We start from the raw sequence: 18,796 nt of genomic DNA on the forward strand, positions 1-18,796 counted from the left end.
AGTTACGTACCATAATTCACTCTGTAAAGGTCAGTGGTTTGTTTTGTCACCCTATCCGGAGATCCAGAGCGTGCTTCAAGAGAGTGGCCGTGTACTAGCACTTTCTTAACAACGTATGAACAACGTATGAACAACGGAAGTCCCCAAATGCTGACTTGAGAATTAAGAAATTATTACAAATTAGTAAACCCTCCGAGCATGCTTGAGCTTCACCATGCCAATCGTTGTGTCTAGTTCCTGGCCGAAAATACCCACTCATCATTCTCTTCCACAAGCTGAGCCTCTACCACCTTTGCCATGTCATAATACTGCGCTGTTTGCTTGGTAGTATTTCCGTCCGACTCAAAACGGTACCTCTCTTTTCCCTTTATAGCGTGGAACAACATGGGCAGTGTTGACGACTTCCAATCCGCCTGCCACGCAGCACTGCCATGGTTTGCCACAACCAGCGCAATCACAAAAGCCACCGCCAGAGCGAGTAGGGCGGCCAAGAAGGACAGGAACGGCCAATGCACCCGAATACATGGCTCGGTATCCTGCGCATGTCCAGTGGCCCTCGTCCACGCCACAGGCAGCGCGCCATCGCCGCCGATGCTCCGACTGCCGTTTCTCCGCATCTCAGCCCCGATGCTCAGAGCTAGGCCTTCTGTAAAGGTATCAACAGACGCCATTGTCATTTGCCCCGCGTTCCACATCTGCTGAAGCCAGGCATCGCCGGTGACTGTGCGCGGTTGGCCCACGATTTTCGCCTTGCTGAAGATGCCGCCGAGATACAGCCCGAAAGCCCCCATTGCGCCGGCGGACACGCTAAACGTGCACCCCTGGGGGTACCAGAGGCTCGGTGGCTCTGCCGATGTGTTGAGGATATCTTGGCTCGCGGGGAGGAGAATCTGGACGGTGTTGGTGTCGGATCTGGACTCTTCGCCGGCACAGTCCATCCAGGCGCCATCGATGAAGACCTTGTCCACGGCCAGTTGAAAGGGCGTGCTGACGTTGAGGAAATGCAGATAGTCTCGTGAGAGCTCGGTTTCGATGTACCGTCCATTGGTTACCCTCGCGGACAATGTCTTGATACCGTCCATTGGTTACCCTCGCGGACAATGTCTTGACACACGGTCGAAGACTGCAGTCAAACGCCATTGGCGTCCAGGTACAGTTCTCCTGCGCGACACAATCGGGCGTCTCGGTCGTGTAAGCCAAGCCTTGAAAGTTGAATATGCTAGTCTTCTTCCAGGCGCCATCTGCCCATGGTACCGGGTCATTCGCACCGCCTTCTCCCGCAATGTTCGTCACGAAAACGCTCGCGAAATTGTTTCCCAGCTGGCCTTGGCTGAGAGGTGAAATCGAGAGCGGGTAAGGATAGCCCGGCACAGAGTAGTTGGATCCATTCATCTCGATGGAGCTTGAAATGTCCTGGCACGAGTGGCACATGGTGAGAGTGCTCAGTGAGACTGGTCCAGGAAAGGTGCAGTTCCCTGTAGGACAAGTGATTGACTGGCTGATAGCCTGAGAGCTGTTTGCTGGCGGGTTGTACAAGCCTGCCAAAACGGCAAACTGCATGCTCAGAGATAGCTGAGACGGCCCGCTGCCCGCATGGATGGAGGTGTCGTAGTTGTTGAATCGTGGGATACTTGCTTGCTGTGGGGATGCGAGGGTACAGCTGTTGATGGATACTGTGGCCTGTGAGAATGGGTCGGTGATCAATGTGATGAGGGCAATGAAGGCCCCAAGGCTGGCAATAAGACTGGCGGCGTGTCAGCGTGTCCGAAGCCAGGCCGCGGGATGGCAACTCACGAGAGCCTCTTGCCGCGGAGCTGTTGAGCCAAGAACAGCAGAGATCCCCAGGCGCCTCGGCTCGCTTCATCATACGTATCCATGTGAACAAAGGGTTGTGACGTCTCGGCAAACGAAAGCCATTTGAGCTGACTGATTCCTGGAGGAGAAAAAGCGTGTGAATACTACAAGTACAGAAGGGCATGTGTGTCTATATCTGACCATTGGAGATGGGCGTCACGAGCAGGCCCTTGAAGACGGTCGACAGGATGGAGACGACGGTGTTGATGGAGACGGGCGCTTTCCACGACGAGAGCGGTTTGTTTTCGTAGACGCGCAGGACGGCGACAATGGCGGCAAAGGCCGCGCTGCTCGCGAGGAGAGACAGGGGCTCCCACGTCCACACACGCAGGATCCCGGGCCGTTGAGTGCCGGCGTTTCTCGGAGGGACAGCCAAAACAACAGGTGGCCCTTGGGGCTGGTCGCTTCCAGGCAAGGACGACAAGGGCAAATCGCCAGGCACAGGCTTGCGGGGCGAAAGCTGCGGCCGAAACTCGCGGCCGGGAGCGTGCTGGTACGGCAGCGGAGCGTAGTTGTACTGCTCGTCGTGATGATGGCTGGAATCCATGGCTCCGGAGAGCCGCTCGACTCGGTCAGAATGTGCTTCTTGCCTGGAGAAGATGGGGGGAAAAACAGAAACGCTGGCCGTTGGGGAGGCTGGGCGGACCGGACCAAAGTTTATCTATCCTGCCGCGAAATCACGAAATCACTGACCTGACCTCTGTTTCCGCCTTGGCTGAAATCGGTGTACATGCGCCCGCATGGCGGGTGAGGCGCCACACAGATTATGCCTGCCAGCTGGGTCACATTGCGGCGTATAAGAAAGAGAACAGTAAAAAAGTCACAGCCCTCGGGGCCCGCACAGGGTTCTCGCGATCGTTTCTCTTTGGTCCATTTCTTCAATGCAAGGGTCTCAGCCGCACAGCCTTGGGGGTGCGTTTGTTCCATTGCTGTGCCGTCTAGCCGAGCACTACTGCCATCCTTCAACTTTCCGACAATGCGAGGAAGTGAGCGATTGTAAAAGGCAAGATGTAGCAAGGCATGGATGGCGGACGCGCGAACGGTAATAAGCGCCTTGGCCAACATGGGACAATCTCGATGCCAAGAACTGATTGCACGGCCGACCGGAGACTTCGGGGGGCCAGGTTTGAGGTGGTAGCCGTAGTCCCACTGTGGCTGGCCGTTACAATGAGTATCAAGAGTTCATAATAGTCAGCTTTTGCTGAAACAGCAATCAAGCCGCCGCCATTTTTCAGCAGCTCCAGCTTACACCTCTTGCATTCGTTGAGGAATCAAGAGGGCTTGTTGGGTCTGGCATGGGAAGGAATTCCCACCTGCTTCCTAGCCGACAAAGTCTTTCATGAATTCCAAGGAGCAGGGCGTTCGTTGGTCGACGTGATAAGGTGATGGCATCAGAGGGCGTCAACAAAGGCAGCCAATCACCCACTTCAAAGGCGCGTGCGCCTACAGGTATTCAATCATGATCAAGTAAAAGATAAAACTTTGCGCTACAGAAAAGTCTATCAAACCACTGGCGCCGAGTCGCGGCACCGTACAAAAGTCTGCGCTGCGTTGGTGGCCATTAAAGCACAACTCGGCCTGTAAGAAGGCTTGAATACGAATGTGATCCAGCGTACTTCTACTATCATAAAGCCAAGAGTAAATATCAAACACGCTATGGGTAATATAATGTGAAAAGGAATACAAAGCCAAAGATTTTGCGTTGGACGAGGAGAGAAATCACCGCCTAGGCAAGTTCATCCTTCCAAAGTGGCTCGCGGCCGCACTCCCCCCTAGTCCCGTATTCCAGCCCGCCGTGACCGAATTCTTTACAATGAGAGCGGCGGCGGCCGTCGCCGCCTGGCGCTCCTTTTGCCTGTGGCGCTCCTTGAGGTAGTTGGCAGCCTCGGGGCGCATGCGGAGGATGCGAAGAATCATATCGTCGCTGGGGTCGGCTTGGGTCTCGCGGCGCTTTGCCTCCTTAGCCTTCCGCATAGTGCCGAGATTGCGGCTCATCATGATGCTCTTGCCGCGCCGAATCGTGCCCATGCTGGCAAAGGCGCCCGCCCCGCCCAGCGCCGCGCCAAAGCCCGGCGGCGCAGAGTGCCGCATCGTCTGCTGGTTACTCACGAGCGCCTGCTGCGTGCGCTGCGCCGTGGCCGAGGCCATGCGCTCCGATTCCCGAATGAGGCTGTTACTGTCTTCAAAGTAAAAGAAGTTGAGCGACGCTAGCTCGTGCCACTTAGGCGACTTGAGCACCTCGGCTGGGACGCCGAGCTGCTCGCCAGATTGCTCGTCTTTGGCGTTGAAGAAGCCGAACAAGAGATCGAGCCAGTGGTAGACAATGTCGAGTTCTCTTCTGCCTAGAGATTTCTGCGTGGATGGCTTGTCAGAGACTGGTGGAACCAAAAGGTTCTCAATCGTCATGAGAACTTCTTTCCAGAGTCGTGTCATGACGGCAATCATTGTCGCATCCGTCAGCGTTTGTTTCATAATGGCAAAGTTTTCGTCGAAATAGGTAAATAACGGCGACAGAGCATGTTCGATTTGCGCCGGCGTCACGGCTGGAAGCGTCGATGTACGCTTCTTCCACAGGTTAGTAACCTGCGAGCCAAGACCATTCAATCCCAGGAGGCCCCGTAGCGTTTCAATAGATAGCGTCGAATTGATTTGACTTGTGAGCTTTTCTTTTGTTAGCATGTTTTCATTCGTAAAGTGTTTCACACAACATACCTTGTCAGTAATTTTGCGCACCATGTCTCGCTCGGCTCGTTTGAGGTGGCGGAAAGCCTTGCCAAAGTGGAACTGAATATCGTCGCGCTCCCCTTCCATGCTTACGCGGATAAGCATTCGGCCTTGCGAGTCCAGGTCCAGCCAAAATTCTCGCGGGAGGTAGTCACCAAAATGGGCCGGGTCGATCTTCAACGACGTCCGGCCAACATAATCGTGGTCTCCAAATGTATCGTGATCCCAAACCGTGGCAATGAGATTCACCGGACCTTGCACAGTAAACTCAAACGACTCATCCCAGCGTGGGTTGAGGTTCCTGTAGATGATGCGTGTCTTGTACAGACGCTTCTGATACTCGTCCCCAAAGACGACATACGGGTCACTGTACCCGTTTGGATCGCAAGCCTTGAGGTCCTCTGCTTCAACAACCTTAATGGTGAATGTATACTTGCTTGGTCTTCGTGTCTGCTTCTTAGGGCCATCAATCTTTTCCAGCAATTCGGCACAAGCATCCGAGTTCATGCTCCTTTCCAGCTTGTCGAGTTCCTGCATAGCATACTCAATATTGTTTAGTTTAACAAAGGACTCGGCAAAGAACTGGAACGGTTCCGCCTTTTCTTTGTTGTTCCAGGCATCCTTGGCGTATTGCACCCATTTTTCTTGGGCCGACTTGGTCTGCATCGCAATCTGCTCGGCCGATGGGCGATCCATTTCCTTGGCGAATCTCTGCTCAAGCACTTCGCAGTAGCGGCCTAAGCCTGCGGAGAAGCTACGGGCGAGCGCCGTCATGAAACGAGCATGGTGTTCATCGTTGTCCCACTCCAGCTTAAACACCTGGTCAACCGTCTGATTGAATAGCATGAACAGATCAATAACAGACACGCTATGTCTCTCTGAGTCGCGCGCAATGCAATGCTGCTCAGTATCATGCCCATGCTCGGTGCGGACTTGGAATTGGTCTTGTTTGATTGCCTGGTCGACGTAGTCGGACATCTTGCCCTCGGCAGAGCGAATCCACCGCCAGACAAAATCGACAAGCAAATTTTCGATATTAAAAGTGAATGCTTTGTTGGGGAGATATTCATGGTGGATGCGGCGAATAGCAACAAGCTCCTTGTAAAGCTCGAACCCATCTTCAATGTCAATGTCTTCACCACTAACCTTTGCTTGTCCAAGAATTGATTCGAGAATCGCGCCAGCATCGCTCTCAAAATTCGGGAAAACTTCTTCTACCAAGATTGCAAAAGGATCCATGCCCATGATAGTTTGGTTGTTCTTGTACCTCTTACGGATGCGGTCACAAAGCTTTGTGATGGTCTTGCCAAGCTTCACAACATGTGCAAACTCCCACTTTTCCTTGACGACTGGAATCTCTTTGCGCATATTTTCGCGGTATACCTCGACCGCCTTGTTCCGTAGGGCAGTAGTCAGATATTCGGTGAATTCGGTGACTGCTTCTGCTCTCGGCGTGAATATCTCGTCCTTGTAAATGTGATTTTCGAGGATGAACATGACAGCACCGATGTTCGGGGGCTTGCTATCGTAACATTGGGCCATGATATCGTAAAGTTCTCGTAATATAGCGTCGTGAATGGAATGAAACGTGCTTTGATAGACGGCAAAGTCATGGATGGTCCATTTGCTCGGTGGTATGTCGGTCAAAGGTGATGAGTAATTTTGTATATATGGCGCCTTCTTGGGCTCTGGCTGGGGGGTTTTGACAACGTCAAGTATGGTATCGAGCTCCTCGGGCACAATCTCCTGATCCAGGAACTTACGCGCCGCAACTTCGAGCAGAGCGATTAACCGCGAGGCGTGAGGTAATCGCCAACGCACACAAAGCTCCGTCATCAGGTCTATAGATTGTTTCGAGAGGGGTTGGTAGTCGATTGCAGGGTCCGCATGCAGCTGGTCAAATGCGACGGCGTGCTGGAGAATATATTTATAAAACGCGCGCGGGTCAGGTGGAATAAACGTGTACAGGCCACTCTCTTCGACAGTCCGAATACTGTTTGCGTCGCTGGAAATGCTGGATATAGATGCCAAGGGATCGAATCCAAGAGAAGTATCTATTGAGGAGATGGCGCGACTGAGGTCGGCATAGGCTTGGTTCTCGGCGTACATGGATTGTGGGCGACTGGGCAGAGTTTTATCGCTAGATGAGGAGGATTTTGCAAGTTCCGGTTTCGCGGTCAGGATTTCCAGCATCAACTGGGAGAGAAAGTGGGCTTCAGACTTTTGCCACTCAGTAAATGATTCCTCAACATCAAAGTCGTCGTTGCGTAGAGCACCGGATCCGTTGGAAGTCAGGCGCTGCTGATATGTCTTGAGGTCTCTCAGAGCTGCTTCCTCAGTCCAAACGCTGCGCTTTTCATTGACTTCAGCTTGCACCTCTGAGAGACTGAGGCCAAATATGCCAGCAACTATTTGGACCATGGGCATGTCCTTTACATCATAACTCAGAGGGACAACAACTTCGATAGTGGTGCCTGCAGAATCGGAACCGGAGCTGACGAGGTCCTGATCGTTTGTGAGGAGCTTATTTTCCAGAGAGATTAGTCTGTTGAGCAATTCAGACTTGTCGCGTTCATGGCCCTGGTCTCGGAGGATGGTGGCAGCGAGGCGGACAAACATTGCCAAATGACGATCGGGCAGAAGCTTCCAGGAGTCATCGTCGGGGGCGCGACCTTTCTGGGCAGCTTTAGTGGCTGATGAGTAGAATATGAGAACCAAGGGCTCGAATTTGCGTTCTTTTTCAATATTCTTGCGAAAGGTTTTTTCAGAGAAGGCGGTATAGGCCTCTGCAAAGCTGCGCTTGACGGCAGCATCGTTGAAGCCGGGCAAGCGCTCAGAACCTCTCAAAACGCCGCCAACACGGTCTAGAAGGGCGGCGGGAAAATTGCTGGGGAGTTTGAGGGTAGACGCGCTGCCAGACACGTATTCCTGTACGAGTTGGCCAACGCTGGTGTGTGTGCGAGCGGGAGGCTTGGGGGCGGCGACGTATTGTTTTCGCTTCGTTTTGGGCTGGAGGAGGTAGTGGAGGTAGGCGGTTCGTAGAGCGAAGCTGCGGGCTTCGTCATGCTCGACGAGGACAATGGTTGACTTGGACTTTGCGTGGATGCGGCGTCCCGAGTCCCTGCTACTGTTCTTGAGGCGACGGCCGACCGAGGACCTTCGAAAATCCTGGGACATGGCGAGACAATGCTCAAGAAGCAAGTCGGCGGGGAGAATGCTTTGGGTGATGGTTCATGTCCCAGGTCAAGGGGGAAGTGCGTCGGCGGCGGTGACGATCTGGACGTCGGCGGCGATGAGGGGAGGGAGGGAGGGTGGTGGCAGGTGGGCCAGATCGTGTCGCGTTGGTGGCTGACAAGAAGATGAGAGAGAGAGCCAAGGTGATGTAACGGAGATGGATGACAAGAGGTGCAAGCGCGTTTTGAAGTGGGTAGAGCTGAGCAGCGAGCGGTAGATGGAATCGTGGAAGTGAAGCATCCAACTTGGAGCCCGAGGTAGGTAGATGGAAAAGGGCAGCCCAAACGAGAGGTGCGACAGCCACAATCTGGGAGTGAGTGCAACGTCATTTTCGTAGAGGCGCATGCTATGAGCTTGTACCCCGTCCACTACAATACAGGACGCAGACTGGTAAAACCCCTAGCAACAGAGCTTGGACCGCTAAAAAAACAAGGGACCGCCCGGCTGTTTAGAAGTGGTGTGAGCAATGCCTTTGCCTGGGCGCCCTTGCTGAAACAACCAAACAAATTTGGAAACACGCCATGGCCGTAGTTATCATGGATCATGGAGGAATGCAAGGCCGACATGCGGCCAAGGGAGAGGCCGAGGGCGGGCACCATACTAAACTGCGTAACCGCGTGGAGCTTCAGAGGCAGTGGTGGGCTGTGTGGGGTCAAAGGTACTACAGATAAAAAGGTAAAAAAGGTAATATTATTAGGCACCTACCTAGTTAGTTACAATTACTATTATAGAGGCAAAGCAGAGGACAAAGACATGGCCGTTGTTGGCGCACCAACACATTTCCGAGGCGAGGCAAGTACCTTGAATAATAATGCTGTTATTTTGTTTGTTTATTCAAGAGAAAACACATCTCCATCATGCCCAAGAATACCGCTTCTCTGTTACTGCAATGGTTGAGGAATAAAGCACCGCCATTGTCGGCATCTATTCAATGAAGTAGAACTCATCTTGTACCGTGCCAAACCCGCCACAGTCATGGTATGGAATGGAAGTGGTCAAGCCCCAAGAAAGACGGATACCATGGGCGGCAGCATTCCAAGATGGGTGGCATTGTTTGCTGTGCTAATTAGTTAGTACGTGGTTGACTCTCTTTTGATAACTAGATGATGACGAGGATATTGTTCCATTTCTGACCTCACAACGACTGCTGGGCAACTGAACAACGGGAGCATCCCATCCCCTTTGACTTTGCGATGCCAGTCGCCTAACTAAACCTTTTCTTCCCTGACAGAAGTGAATCTGACCCGCCAGATGCTCAAGCAAGGTCAAGGTGGAGAGACGTCGCATCGCCGGACAAAAGCAACGCTGGCCTTGGCGTCATAGGCCGTACCCATTTGCCCATGCTTAGCGGGCACTTTCAGATTGTACTAACTAATAGGTAGTGGGGACCTGATGCTCCCAGTCAACCAGTATCTTCATGTCCCTGTGCTAGCCATTTGTGTGGCAGACGAGTCTTAGTGCAATAGGAAGATTTGGAGGTTTGTCATACATACGGGCGCCCGCTTCAGATCAGAATCAGGGCCCTCTGCATCTTGCGAGCATAGTTCCCTAAGCCGGCGCCGCACGCTGGCAAGTCACGAGAAAATAAGTTCCTACAATACGCTGATCGAAAGGTACCTAAGATAGACAGTAGTGACAATTGAGCAAAGACAGGTTGAATGTGTCTCATGTGTCCGGAAAATTGTCAAAATACCAAATGATATTCAACATCAAAAAATGAACACATACATAATAAGCCAGTCATCTGTCCACATCCAGCGGTCCTCGTGATATCGCTGTCGAACAGACAAGTACAAACAGGTAGACCGTCCCCACTGTTACCTTATTTAGTACCTACCTCTTTACAACCTGTAAGCGATGGGTGATACGGGCTTTGTGCATGCATGCAGGCTGGGCAGACCACGCGGTGCCTGCTTCTGAATGACTGCTTTGGTGCGCAACAATAAAGTTTCCGACAAAAGACACCATCTTAATATGCCATCGCCGGATAAGCTTCATTTGCCGACACGGCTTACGTCGCACCCATACAAATTATATAGATTTAAAATAAATTATAACGGACTACCACAGAATGATAATGTGTCCTGGTCCACTGCCTTTGCCTGTCTAGGTACGTACTGTAGGTACCCAGTGGAAACTTGTGCTCAACAAATGACCACTGAGGGTCCGCTAAATTCAGGGCAGTTTGAATGAAATAAAGATCCTCATGGAGCCGCTTGTCCAAGGCAACAGGCTAGCCCAGCCGTACCAGTAACCATCGTAAACCATATAAGCGAGCATGCAGATTAGGTACTCTATACCTCCAGTCACTTTGCTCCTGCTGGTTCGCTCGCCACCAAAATACACCCTCAGCCCTCTCCCTCTCAAAGGTATCGACTCTACAGATTAGTACCAGGTACCTACCATACATACAACCTTGACCACAACCACAGAGCAACCGCAAACCACTATCACTACCATCTTTCATCTCCTCCTCCTCCTCCTCCTCCTCCATCTCCTCGCCATCACTCACCTCCGTCTCTTACCACCTTCATCCCGTAATCCATGAGTCGCCCCGTCCCGTCCTGCATCGTTTTGCTCCTCGCTACGCGCCCTCCCTCGCCGTGCCGCTCACCTCTGCCGCTCAGCCAGATGACGGGCGTTGCTCTTGTCCCACTCTGAGCCTCTGAGCCTCCGAGCCCCGCGCTGCCTGCATTTCCTTTGATATTTGCTCCTTGCAGTGCCTGCACTGCACATCACTCTTCAACTCCTCGATTCCTCCTTTCGAGTCTAGTCTGCTTGCCTCGCACCGGCGCCTTCTTCTTCTGCACCCTCGTCCGCGGCTGCTGCCATAGCTCGTCAACATGGGCAATGTCACCAGCAGACCCGACGAGCAGGCTGCGGCCCTCTACCTCAGGGACCAGAATCGACGTATGTCATCCCCGCGACCCCTTCAAGCCTGCAGCCTGCACCATGCACCTTTTGCAGCCAACCCCCTAACACTTTCTCTCTAGTCACCATTTCTTCCATCATCGTTACCAATCCGCGGAAACGCGCCTCTGTCCACGTCACGCCGAATGCCTTCCCTGCTACCAAGCTGTCCGTTAGCCGGACGGGTGGTGAGCAGGCCCCCGTAGAATTTGTCCAAGTCCGTTGCCGCCACCCGCATTCAACCATTTCTTTCTCTCTAATCGCTTTATTTGCGCTCTATAGGATCCTGAACCCGGCGCTTCGGGTTTCTTGCTCAAGCTCACCAGCGACGACGAGCTCATCTTCACATTCACCTTTGTCCTGCGTCAGCCTTCGGCAAACCAGCCCGCCTCCCCTCCTCCCGATGCGACTGCCGCTGCCCTCGATACCACCATATCTGGACTAACATTTGTCTGCGGCTCTACCTCTCGCGAAGTCGAAAACCTCGTAACACGCGAGTTTCTTGCCAACCCAAACCTTCACAAAAACGACAACGTCGCTCTCGTCGGAGACTACTCGACTAGCGGCAGCTCTTCCGTCACATTTGAATGGACTTGGAAATGGAAGCCCCCAAAGCCCGTTGAGGACAGGACCGGCGGCTGGAGAAACTCTTGCAGTGTACGTGCTTGGTGCCTTCGTGTGTCGTATATGCTTGTCTGCTGACATGATCTAGTTTGTTGAGTATGATTCGCGCGCGCACCGCCTGCACGCCCTCGCCAGCTTCTCTTTCTGGGTAGCATGTATGTCCTTCTCTCTAGCGTACTTGATTGTAGATTTCCCACTAATACACCTCACAGCCTCTCCCGTCTACGCCAGTCAGCCAAACTCGCCAACTCCCGGTTTTCTACTCGGCTCTCCCCCAAAGATTCGTGTCGCTTCCGCCCAATCAGTAGATTCTCGCTTGCACTCCGACGTTGATGAGGTGCCATTATCTCCGCTACCGGGTGCACTAGAAACCTTTTCGCTACCGATACCACCCCAGTTACAGGAGCCCTACAAGGTCGACCTTGCTTGTCCGAGACCTGGCGAGGATGTGTCAGTGTCGGATGATGGTCCCGTCTTCCGCGCCACTCTGAAAGCCCTCGAGCAAAAGACTGGCAACATGCGCACCCAAATGAAGAGGGTTCTCAAACGGGCCGAGCAGGCGCATACTAGTCAACTTGAGGCCAATGAAGCTTTGGTTGCTTTCATGGACGCTTTGCGCGAAGCGTCCACTACCAACGCCAATGCAGTCCAACCTGCGCTCGAGCACTATTTTGACAAGATTGCCCGAGAAATTCTTAGCTACGACCGTCAAAATGCTGCCAATCTGCAAAGGATTATCATTGATCCTATCAATAAGCTCTACCAGCTTGATATCAAGCAAGCAGAATCGAAGAAGCGCGACTTTGAGGAGGAAAGCAAAGACTACTACTCTTACGTATCGCGGTACCTTGGCCAACGCCACGACTCGGTCAAGGCCAAGAAGCTTGCTGACAGCGACTCCAAGTATCAAAATAAGAGACGCAACTTTGAGCTTAAGCGATTTGATTATTCCAGTTTCATGCAGGACTTGCATGGCGGACGCAAAGAGCAAGAAGTTTTGTCCCACCTAACCAAGTACGCCGACTCACAGACCAAAGGTTTCCTCGCCACGGCAAAGAAGATAGAGGCTCTTCTGCCGCAGCTTGACGCGTTGTCCTCCGAAGTCACCGAGGCCGACAAAGAATACCAATATCAACGACGAGAACGCGAAGAAAAGCGACGCTTGCTGGAAAAGAGTAACACTCCCTATCTGGAGCCGGAACATGCAAGCCTTGCCCCTGCCCCGCCTCTGACCGCGTCTTCTAATGGTAACACGGGCCATAATTCTGACTCGGAGTTGGGCAGGGCCGATAGCACCGGCTCCCAACTCAAGTCAACATCTTTGGGCGGGCAGACCAGTACCTCTGGTGTCGAGTTGGTCAACCCCCCAGGCCTGCCCTCAGCCGTAGCGAGTCCCTCTCAAAGCACCAAATTCAAGGGTTACCGCGACTTGGAGGAACCAAACCCCTCGCAGGACTCCGTCCCGCAGCGCAAAGAAGGACTCCTCTGGGCGCTGAATCGTCCGGGTGGCCATGTCGATCCTCGAAACCTCAACAAACAGGGCTGGCACAAGTTCTGGATTGTGCTTGACCAAGGCCAACTGTCAGAATACAGCAACTGGAAGCAAAGATTAGATCTACATATGGACCCCATCGACCTGAGAATGGCATCAGTGCGTGAGGCTCGCAATGCGGAGCGGCGCTTCTGCTTTGAGGTCATTACCCCGAATTTCAAGCGCGTCTATCAAGCCACATCGGAAGAAGACATGAACAGTTGGATAATATCCATCAACAATGCCTTGCAAAGCGCCGTCGAAGGCAGAAGTGGCCGTGAAAGATATGCAGCGCCAGCAAACACAAGCACTGAATCATCCATGAAAAGAGACATTGGCTCTATTCTGACTGGCAAGACGCAGTCCCTGATGCATAGCAGCAGTCATTCTCACAACAGTTCTTCGAGCGGCATCCCTTTCCGCAGAATTACTGTCGGCGCTCGACCCGTACCCGTTCGGACGCACAGCTCGGGGTACGACGAGAACCCTGATCAACTGCTGCAAATGCTTCGAGACAATGACCAAGGCAATCACTGGTGCGCTGACTGTGGATCGGGCTCCAAGGTAGAGTGGGTGTCCATCAACTTGGGTATCATCCTCTGCATTGAGTGCAGCGGTATCCATCGATCACTGGGCACTCATATCAGCAAGGTGCGATCATTGACTCTCGATATCAAGTCTTTTACTGTCGATATAGTCGAATTGCTCATTTTGATCGGAAATCGGGTTTCAAACATGATTTGGGAATCGACTCTGGATGTCGCTGCGAAACTTGCCCCGCAGGCAAGTCGCGAGCTCCGACTTAGGTTTATCACCAACAAATATGTCAACCGAAGCTATGTGCGACCAATCTCATCAACTTTGTCGCACTACGCCACGCCGGATGAGACACTACTCGCAGCCATTAAAAGGAACGAAATCCAGCAGGTTTTATACGCTCTAGCGCTCAAGGCCAACCCCAACGCTGTCGACAAGATGAGGGGGACGCATGCAGTGTGGTTGGCGCTGGCAGCGGCTGACCCAGCGTCACCATCACCAATGCCAGCTGCGGCGGGAGATCAGGACGGGAAGCAGGTACCGTTTCCGGTGGCAGAATTATTGACGCAGAATGGGGCCGAGATCCCGTCAACACTCCCTGCCTTCCCGCTGGGCCGCTTCGCACAGCTGTACGTTCAGCAAAAGCAGGGCAAGACTCGAGCAGGAATTAGAGACTCGGCCCAGGTGCTCTCTAGCAACGGGCACGAGGTGGAAAGAACACGTTCGGAAGCTACCAAACTACAGAAGCGCATAAGCGCAGGTGGGAGACTGGCCAGGTCGCCGATTCCCGAGAAATAGGGGAATGGCCTCTGGGATCGACTGACAGGGCTTGGCCTATGCTACCACATGATTGAAGTACATTGCCGCAAGAACGCAGAACGACTAAATCACCACGACGTAATGGGACGGATGAACAACAGGATACGGTTATTGAAGCAAGCGGCGGGATGTTAATATGGGATCGGTTTGGTTTTGCGGCGCTATTTTACGAATTTTCGCTTTTGCTTCGGCAAACGGTGTATGCCGTATGCCGTTCTCCTTTCCGTTCCAGCACGGGTCTGTATTCTTGTTTTTACACCTGGTCTGTTCTTCTGGGGCAACGACTCGCCATGTAATCTGCTGGAAAGAAGGAGTCGAGGCGTGCGGCAGGACAGCGACATAAGAATTACCACGATGATTTTTATACGTGCTGCAAGGAGCAGCACAATGGCGGCGACCTCTCTTTTATAGGCGCATCTTGACGATTGGATGTATGGAAAGGCTAGTAGTCGGGCTGCATGACATAGGCGCCCAAAGGCTATAGACTTTCATGGCATTGCTTTTCGGGGGTTTCTTCTTTTTTTTGGCTCGGCATTCTTTTTCCAGGACTTCGTCGAATTGGGGTTTTTTTTTGTTACCGGAATGCATATTGACAGAAGCTTGGACACGACATTAAAGTACGGAACATAGGTACTCTGTAATTAATAATGACAGGAATCGACAATGAAATGAATACATAGGGAAAAAGTGAGGTCTATGTGCTTTCTCCAGTCAACAGTTCCGATAGTTTAAAGAAGAATCATACCTTGTGATCTGGAGGATAAATTGAGAACGAAGGTTTGGATGACAGCTGAAATGACGTTGAGCTGCAACAGCGTCCAGTCACGCCGTCTATGCAACGCGGTTCCTCCACGTGACAACAGAAGGAATCGACGGCAGGTGATAGCGAAGGGTCTAGTTAGTGCCGGCGTTCTCTTGCAGTACCCATCCCCATTCCCAATCTCGCAGAGATCTGGGCGTGGTGCATTGGCCAGATGGGAGGATGCAGGAACCCGTTATTTTTCTCTTGCGAGTACCGCAAACTAACTTAAGAATGATGACAAGTCTCGCGATCGAAAAAAATATTCTCCATTACGGGGTGTCCCCATGTTCAGAGCGCTCAGGAGGGGGAGTGACGCCTTGTCCAGGGTGTGAATGGTTCGCCTGGTCGGCTGCCTTACCAGTCACGCTCATGACTTATTTTGGCGGGTGAGAGTGGATGGGAGGATTCTAAGTACCTACACCGTACCTACACCCACTGTATGTACCTCTTGAGCTGTAAATAGGTGACAGAGTTACTTGCGGGCACGCTGAAGCTAGCGTGAGCGCCGCTTTGTGTGCTCGGCGAGGCTGCATGGGTCTACATGACATGGTAAGGGCCATTGGCATGCTCTGGTACGTTTCTGGGTGCTAAAGCAGGTTTGTGTTGATAGATTATCGGAGCAATATTCAGAACTGATATCGCTATTGACTGTTGATCTACATGCTTTCTGCTATTTTCTGCTATCAGGTGGGATACATACACTGCGCATTTGAGTCGCGACTAAAAGCGGCACCAACTAGGTACTTGCCCCGTTGTTAGCGTTTGCTACTGATCGCTCCCCGTAGGCTATCTAGCACTCTAGCACTGCTTCGAGGGCAGTGCAACCTGCTCTTGCCAACCACTCTGGCGGCAGTGCCTCCAGTGACTCCAGTGACTCTATCAGCCCACCCCGAGCCTGCACGAGGCTTCCCTCTGTTCCTCTTCAGCTATCCAACACGCTCTGCTGCGGCTCGTCACGCCCAATCCAATAGTTGCACTGTATCCGGCGGGTTTGTATTTACGGCAAGGCATCCGTACCACATTTCTAGCTCTTGCTTCCTTCTCCTCTTCTTTTTCTCCTGATTGATCGCGTTGCTGAAAGCCTCCCTGCCTTGCCCGCCTTGATCTCGGCATTCAGACCTTGGCTGTCTAGCTACCTTTCCAGGCTTCCATCTACTGCTGCTATAGATCTCTGTGCTCTTTCCTTCTTTATTTGCCCTGCTCTTCACCATGTCGCCTAGCGGCGAAAAGAGCAACCTCAAGCGGCCTCGAGTAAGTCTTTATGCTCGCGCCGCCCAACTTTTCTTCCTTGGTTTCCTCGTCCGCAACGCTGACCACGTCCTCGTCGCAAAGGGCTCGCTGCCGGACGAACAGACCGAGAGTAAGAAGCCTCGCCGTTCCGACCGCCTCTCCGTCGAGCCCCGCGGCGCGCCCAACGGCAAGACGCAAGACAAGACGCCCGTCTCCCGCGACAACCACCTGCCATCCCCGCTCACCAACGATGCGACGTACGGCTCGAGCGACGCCAAGGAGCTTACTCCCACGCCTGTCGGCGCCAAGACGGTCGAGGAGACGACGCCGCGCAAGGCCGACGATAGCTACGCACAGCTACAGGGCCTCTCCTCGCCGCCCCAGGACACGCAGCCCGTCAGCCAGCTTCTTGACAGGCATCTCGAGTTTGCCGAGGACGCCCAAGCCGAGTCTGAGGAGGGTGTATGGGGCTTCCTTGTTCCGCTAGACGCAAAGTATGGCGACAAGCCCATGGTTCTCAAGAAGCGATGCGCCTGCCCAAACAAGGACTCGATCAAGTTGGCCGCTGATGCCGAGAAGAAGGAAAATGTCGGTGAAACTCCACCCGCGATTCATGAAGAGGAGGCTTATGAGCGCACACAGATTGGCGGTATTGCGTCTCGTGGATATCTCATTGGTCGTCATCCAGAGTGCGGTAAGTCTCATGCTGAATAGATGTGCCCAGTCATGAGTAGGTCAGTTGGCTGACAGATGATAGATATTATCGTGAGCGAGGGAGTTGTCTCAAATCGCCACTGCCTAATTTTTACTGAAAACAACGGCAATGACGCAGTTGCAATTGTTGAGGACTTATCCAGCAACGGCACATTTGTCAACGAAGCCATCGTTGGCCGCAATCAGCGCCGCGAACTGGAAGACGGCGATGAGATTGCTGTCCATGGTCGTGCCAGATTCGTCTTCCGCTACCCCAAGAGTCGTCACACCAGCGCATTCTTGCAACAATACACGCTGCTCCAGAAGCTCGGAAAGGGCCATTTTGCCGAGGTCTACCTGTGCATTGAGAAATCCACAGGCAAGCGCTATGCCGTGAAAATCTTCACCAAGACACCTGGCGTCGAAGAAAAATCTAAGACAGAAGGTCTTCAACAGGAAATTGGTATGCTCATGGCCGTGAGCCACCCGAATGTGCTGTGTCTAAAAGACACGTTTAGTGAACGTGACCGCGTTTACCTCGTTCTGGAACTCGCTCCCGAGGGTGAGCTTTTCAACTATATCGTTGCCAAGTCCAAGCTCAGTGAGGACGAGACAAGGAAGCTCTTCAAGCAACTGTTCCATGGTATCAAATACCTTCACGAGCGCAACATTGTGCACCGTGACATCAAACCTGAAAACATTCTTCTAGTTGACAAGGATCTCCACGTCAAACTGGCAGACTTTGGCCTTGCCAAGATTATTGGCGAGGAATCCTTCACTACGACCCTCTGCGGTACCCCCAGCTACGTCGCACCTGAAATTCTTGCTGATTCTAAGCAACGCAAGTACACAAAGGCAGTCGACATTTGGTCATTGGGTGTTGTACTGTACATTTGCCTGTGCGGCTTCCCGCCATTCTCTGACGAGCTCTACTCTCACGATTTCCCCTACACACTCTCCCAGCAGATTAGGAGCGGCCGCTTCGACTACCCGTCGCCATACTGGGACTCTGTCGGTGACCCAGCTTGTGAGTGATTTCAACCCTGCCCTGATATGACCAAGCTAACAAGTCCCAAGTGGACCTCATTGATTCCATGCTGGTAGTCGACCCTGAAAAGAGATTCACGGTCGACCAATGTCTTACCCATCCATGGTTTACACAGCAACCGATGAGCGTTAATGATAGCACCGGTGGCCTCGTCGGTGGCATCGCTGGTCTTGAGGTGAATCGTAGGGCCGCAAAGCGAGAGCGTACCCTGTTGTGCCACTACAATCAGGTGCTGATTCCTGAGCATGTCACGGCTGGCAATGCTAAGAACCCAGTCAAGGTCTTCAACCCCAAGGATCGGGTCATCAACATTCCCCGTGAACAAGCACCGTCGGAGCAGCGAGCTCCCGCGGAATTCATGAGGATGGGTGGCAAGGGAGACGAAGTCCTCTACCCTGACGACGCAAAAGGCAAAGGCGAATAAGGGGAGTCACTGAGAATGCCGCTTTCATACGCTGTTTTTGCATCTTGTTCTTTCTCTCTGGAATGTTTTCACTGTATAGCCACGTTCTATTATCGGCATTGTTGTTTTGTTTGTTTACACTGTACATAGATATGCGGCATTGTTTTCCATGTTGGGTTTGACGAGGACAGAGCCGCCGGCGACGTCGTTGGTGGATCTTGTTTGTGTACCGATTGACTTGACTCGGTTTCAGGGTGGACGTTGGAATGGTGGCTTGGGGTATCAAAAGTCTATAACAAATACCGTTACAAAAAAAAACGATGGTTCTATCAGTATGTCGGTTGTGAGATTGGTGAAGCTCTTGGACGCAGGATCACGTGCCGAGTC

The 18,796-nt window shown here is 52.7% G+C and overlaps 4 protein-coding genes across 4 annotated transcripts; 2 read left to right on the forward strand and 2 right to left on the reverse strand.

Annotated features, from left to right (window-relative positions):
* Positions 1 to 230: 230 nt before the first annotated feature.
* Positions 231 to 2,401, reverse strand: CCM_01418 (uncharacterized protein; the record flags this gene model as incomplete). Its single annotated transcript, XM_006666574.1, has 4 exons — positions 231 to 1,053; positions 1,115 to 1,744; positions 1,795 to 1,933; positions 1,996 to 2,401. The coding sequence occupies 4 exons, from the start codon at positions 2,399 to 2,401 to the stop codon at positions 231 to 233; spliced, it is 1,998 nt and encodes a 665-aa protein (XP_006666637.1).
* Positions 2,402 to 3,573: 1,172 nt separating this feature from the next.
* Positions 3,574 to 7,755, reverse strand: CCM_01419 (C2 domain containing protein; the record flags this gene model as incomplete). Its single annotated transcript, XM_006666575.1, has 1 exon — positions 3,574 to 7,755. The coding sequence occupies one exon, from the start codon at positions 7,753 to 7,755 to the stop codon at positions 3,574 to 3,576; it is 4,182 nt and encodes a 1,393-aa protein (XP_006666638.1).
* Positions 7,756 to 9,786: 2,031 nt separating this feature from the next.
* Positions 9,787 to 14,212, forward strand: CCM_01420 (ARF GTPase activator; the record flags this gene model as incomplete). Its single annotated transcript, XM_006666576.1, has 7 exons — positions 9,787 to 9,922; positions 10,119 to 10,135; positions 10,647 to 10,722; positions 10,806 to 10,939; positions 11,005 to 11,379; positions 11,435 to 11,501; positions 11,559 to 14,212. The coding sequence occupies 7 exons, from the start codon at positions 9,787 to 9,789 to the stop codon at positions 14,210 to 14,212; spliced, it is 3,459 nt and encodes a 1,152-aa protein (XP_006666639.1).
* Positions 14,213 to 16,244: 2,032 nt separating this feature from the next.
* Positions 16,245 to 18,430, forward strand: CCM_01421 (cell-cycle checkpoint protein kinase, putative; the record flags this gene model as incomplete). Its single annotated transcript, XM_006666577.1, has 3 exons — positions 16,245 to 16,959; positions 17,023 to 17,985; positions 18,036 to 18,430. The coding sequence occupies 3 exons, from the start codon at positions 16,245 to 16,247 to the stop codon at positions 18,428 to 18,430; spliced, it is 2,073 nt and encodes a 690-aa protein (XP_006666640.1).
* Positions 18,431 to 18,796: the final 366 nt, after the last annotated feature.

Source organism: Cordyceps militaris (genome assembly GCF_000225605.1).
Source record: "Cordyceps militaris CM01 unplaced genomic scaffold CCM_S00001, whole genome shotgun sequence".
Lineage (NCBI taxonomy): Eukaryota > Fungi > Ascomycota > Sordariomycetes > Hypocreales > Cordycipitaceae > Cordyceps > Cordyceps militaris.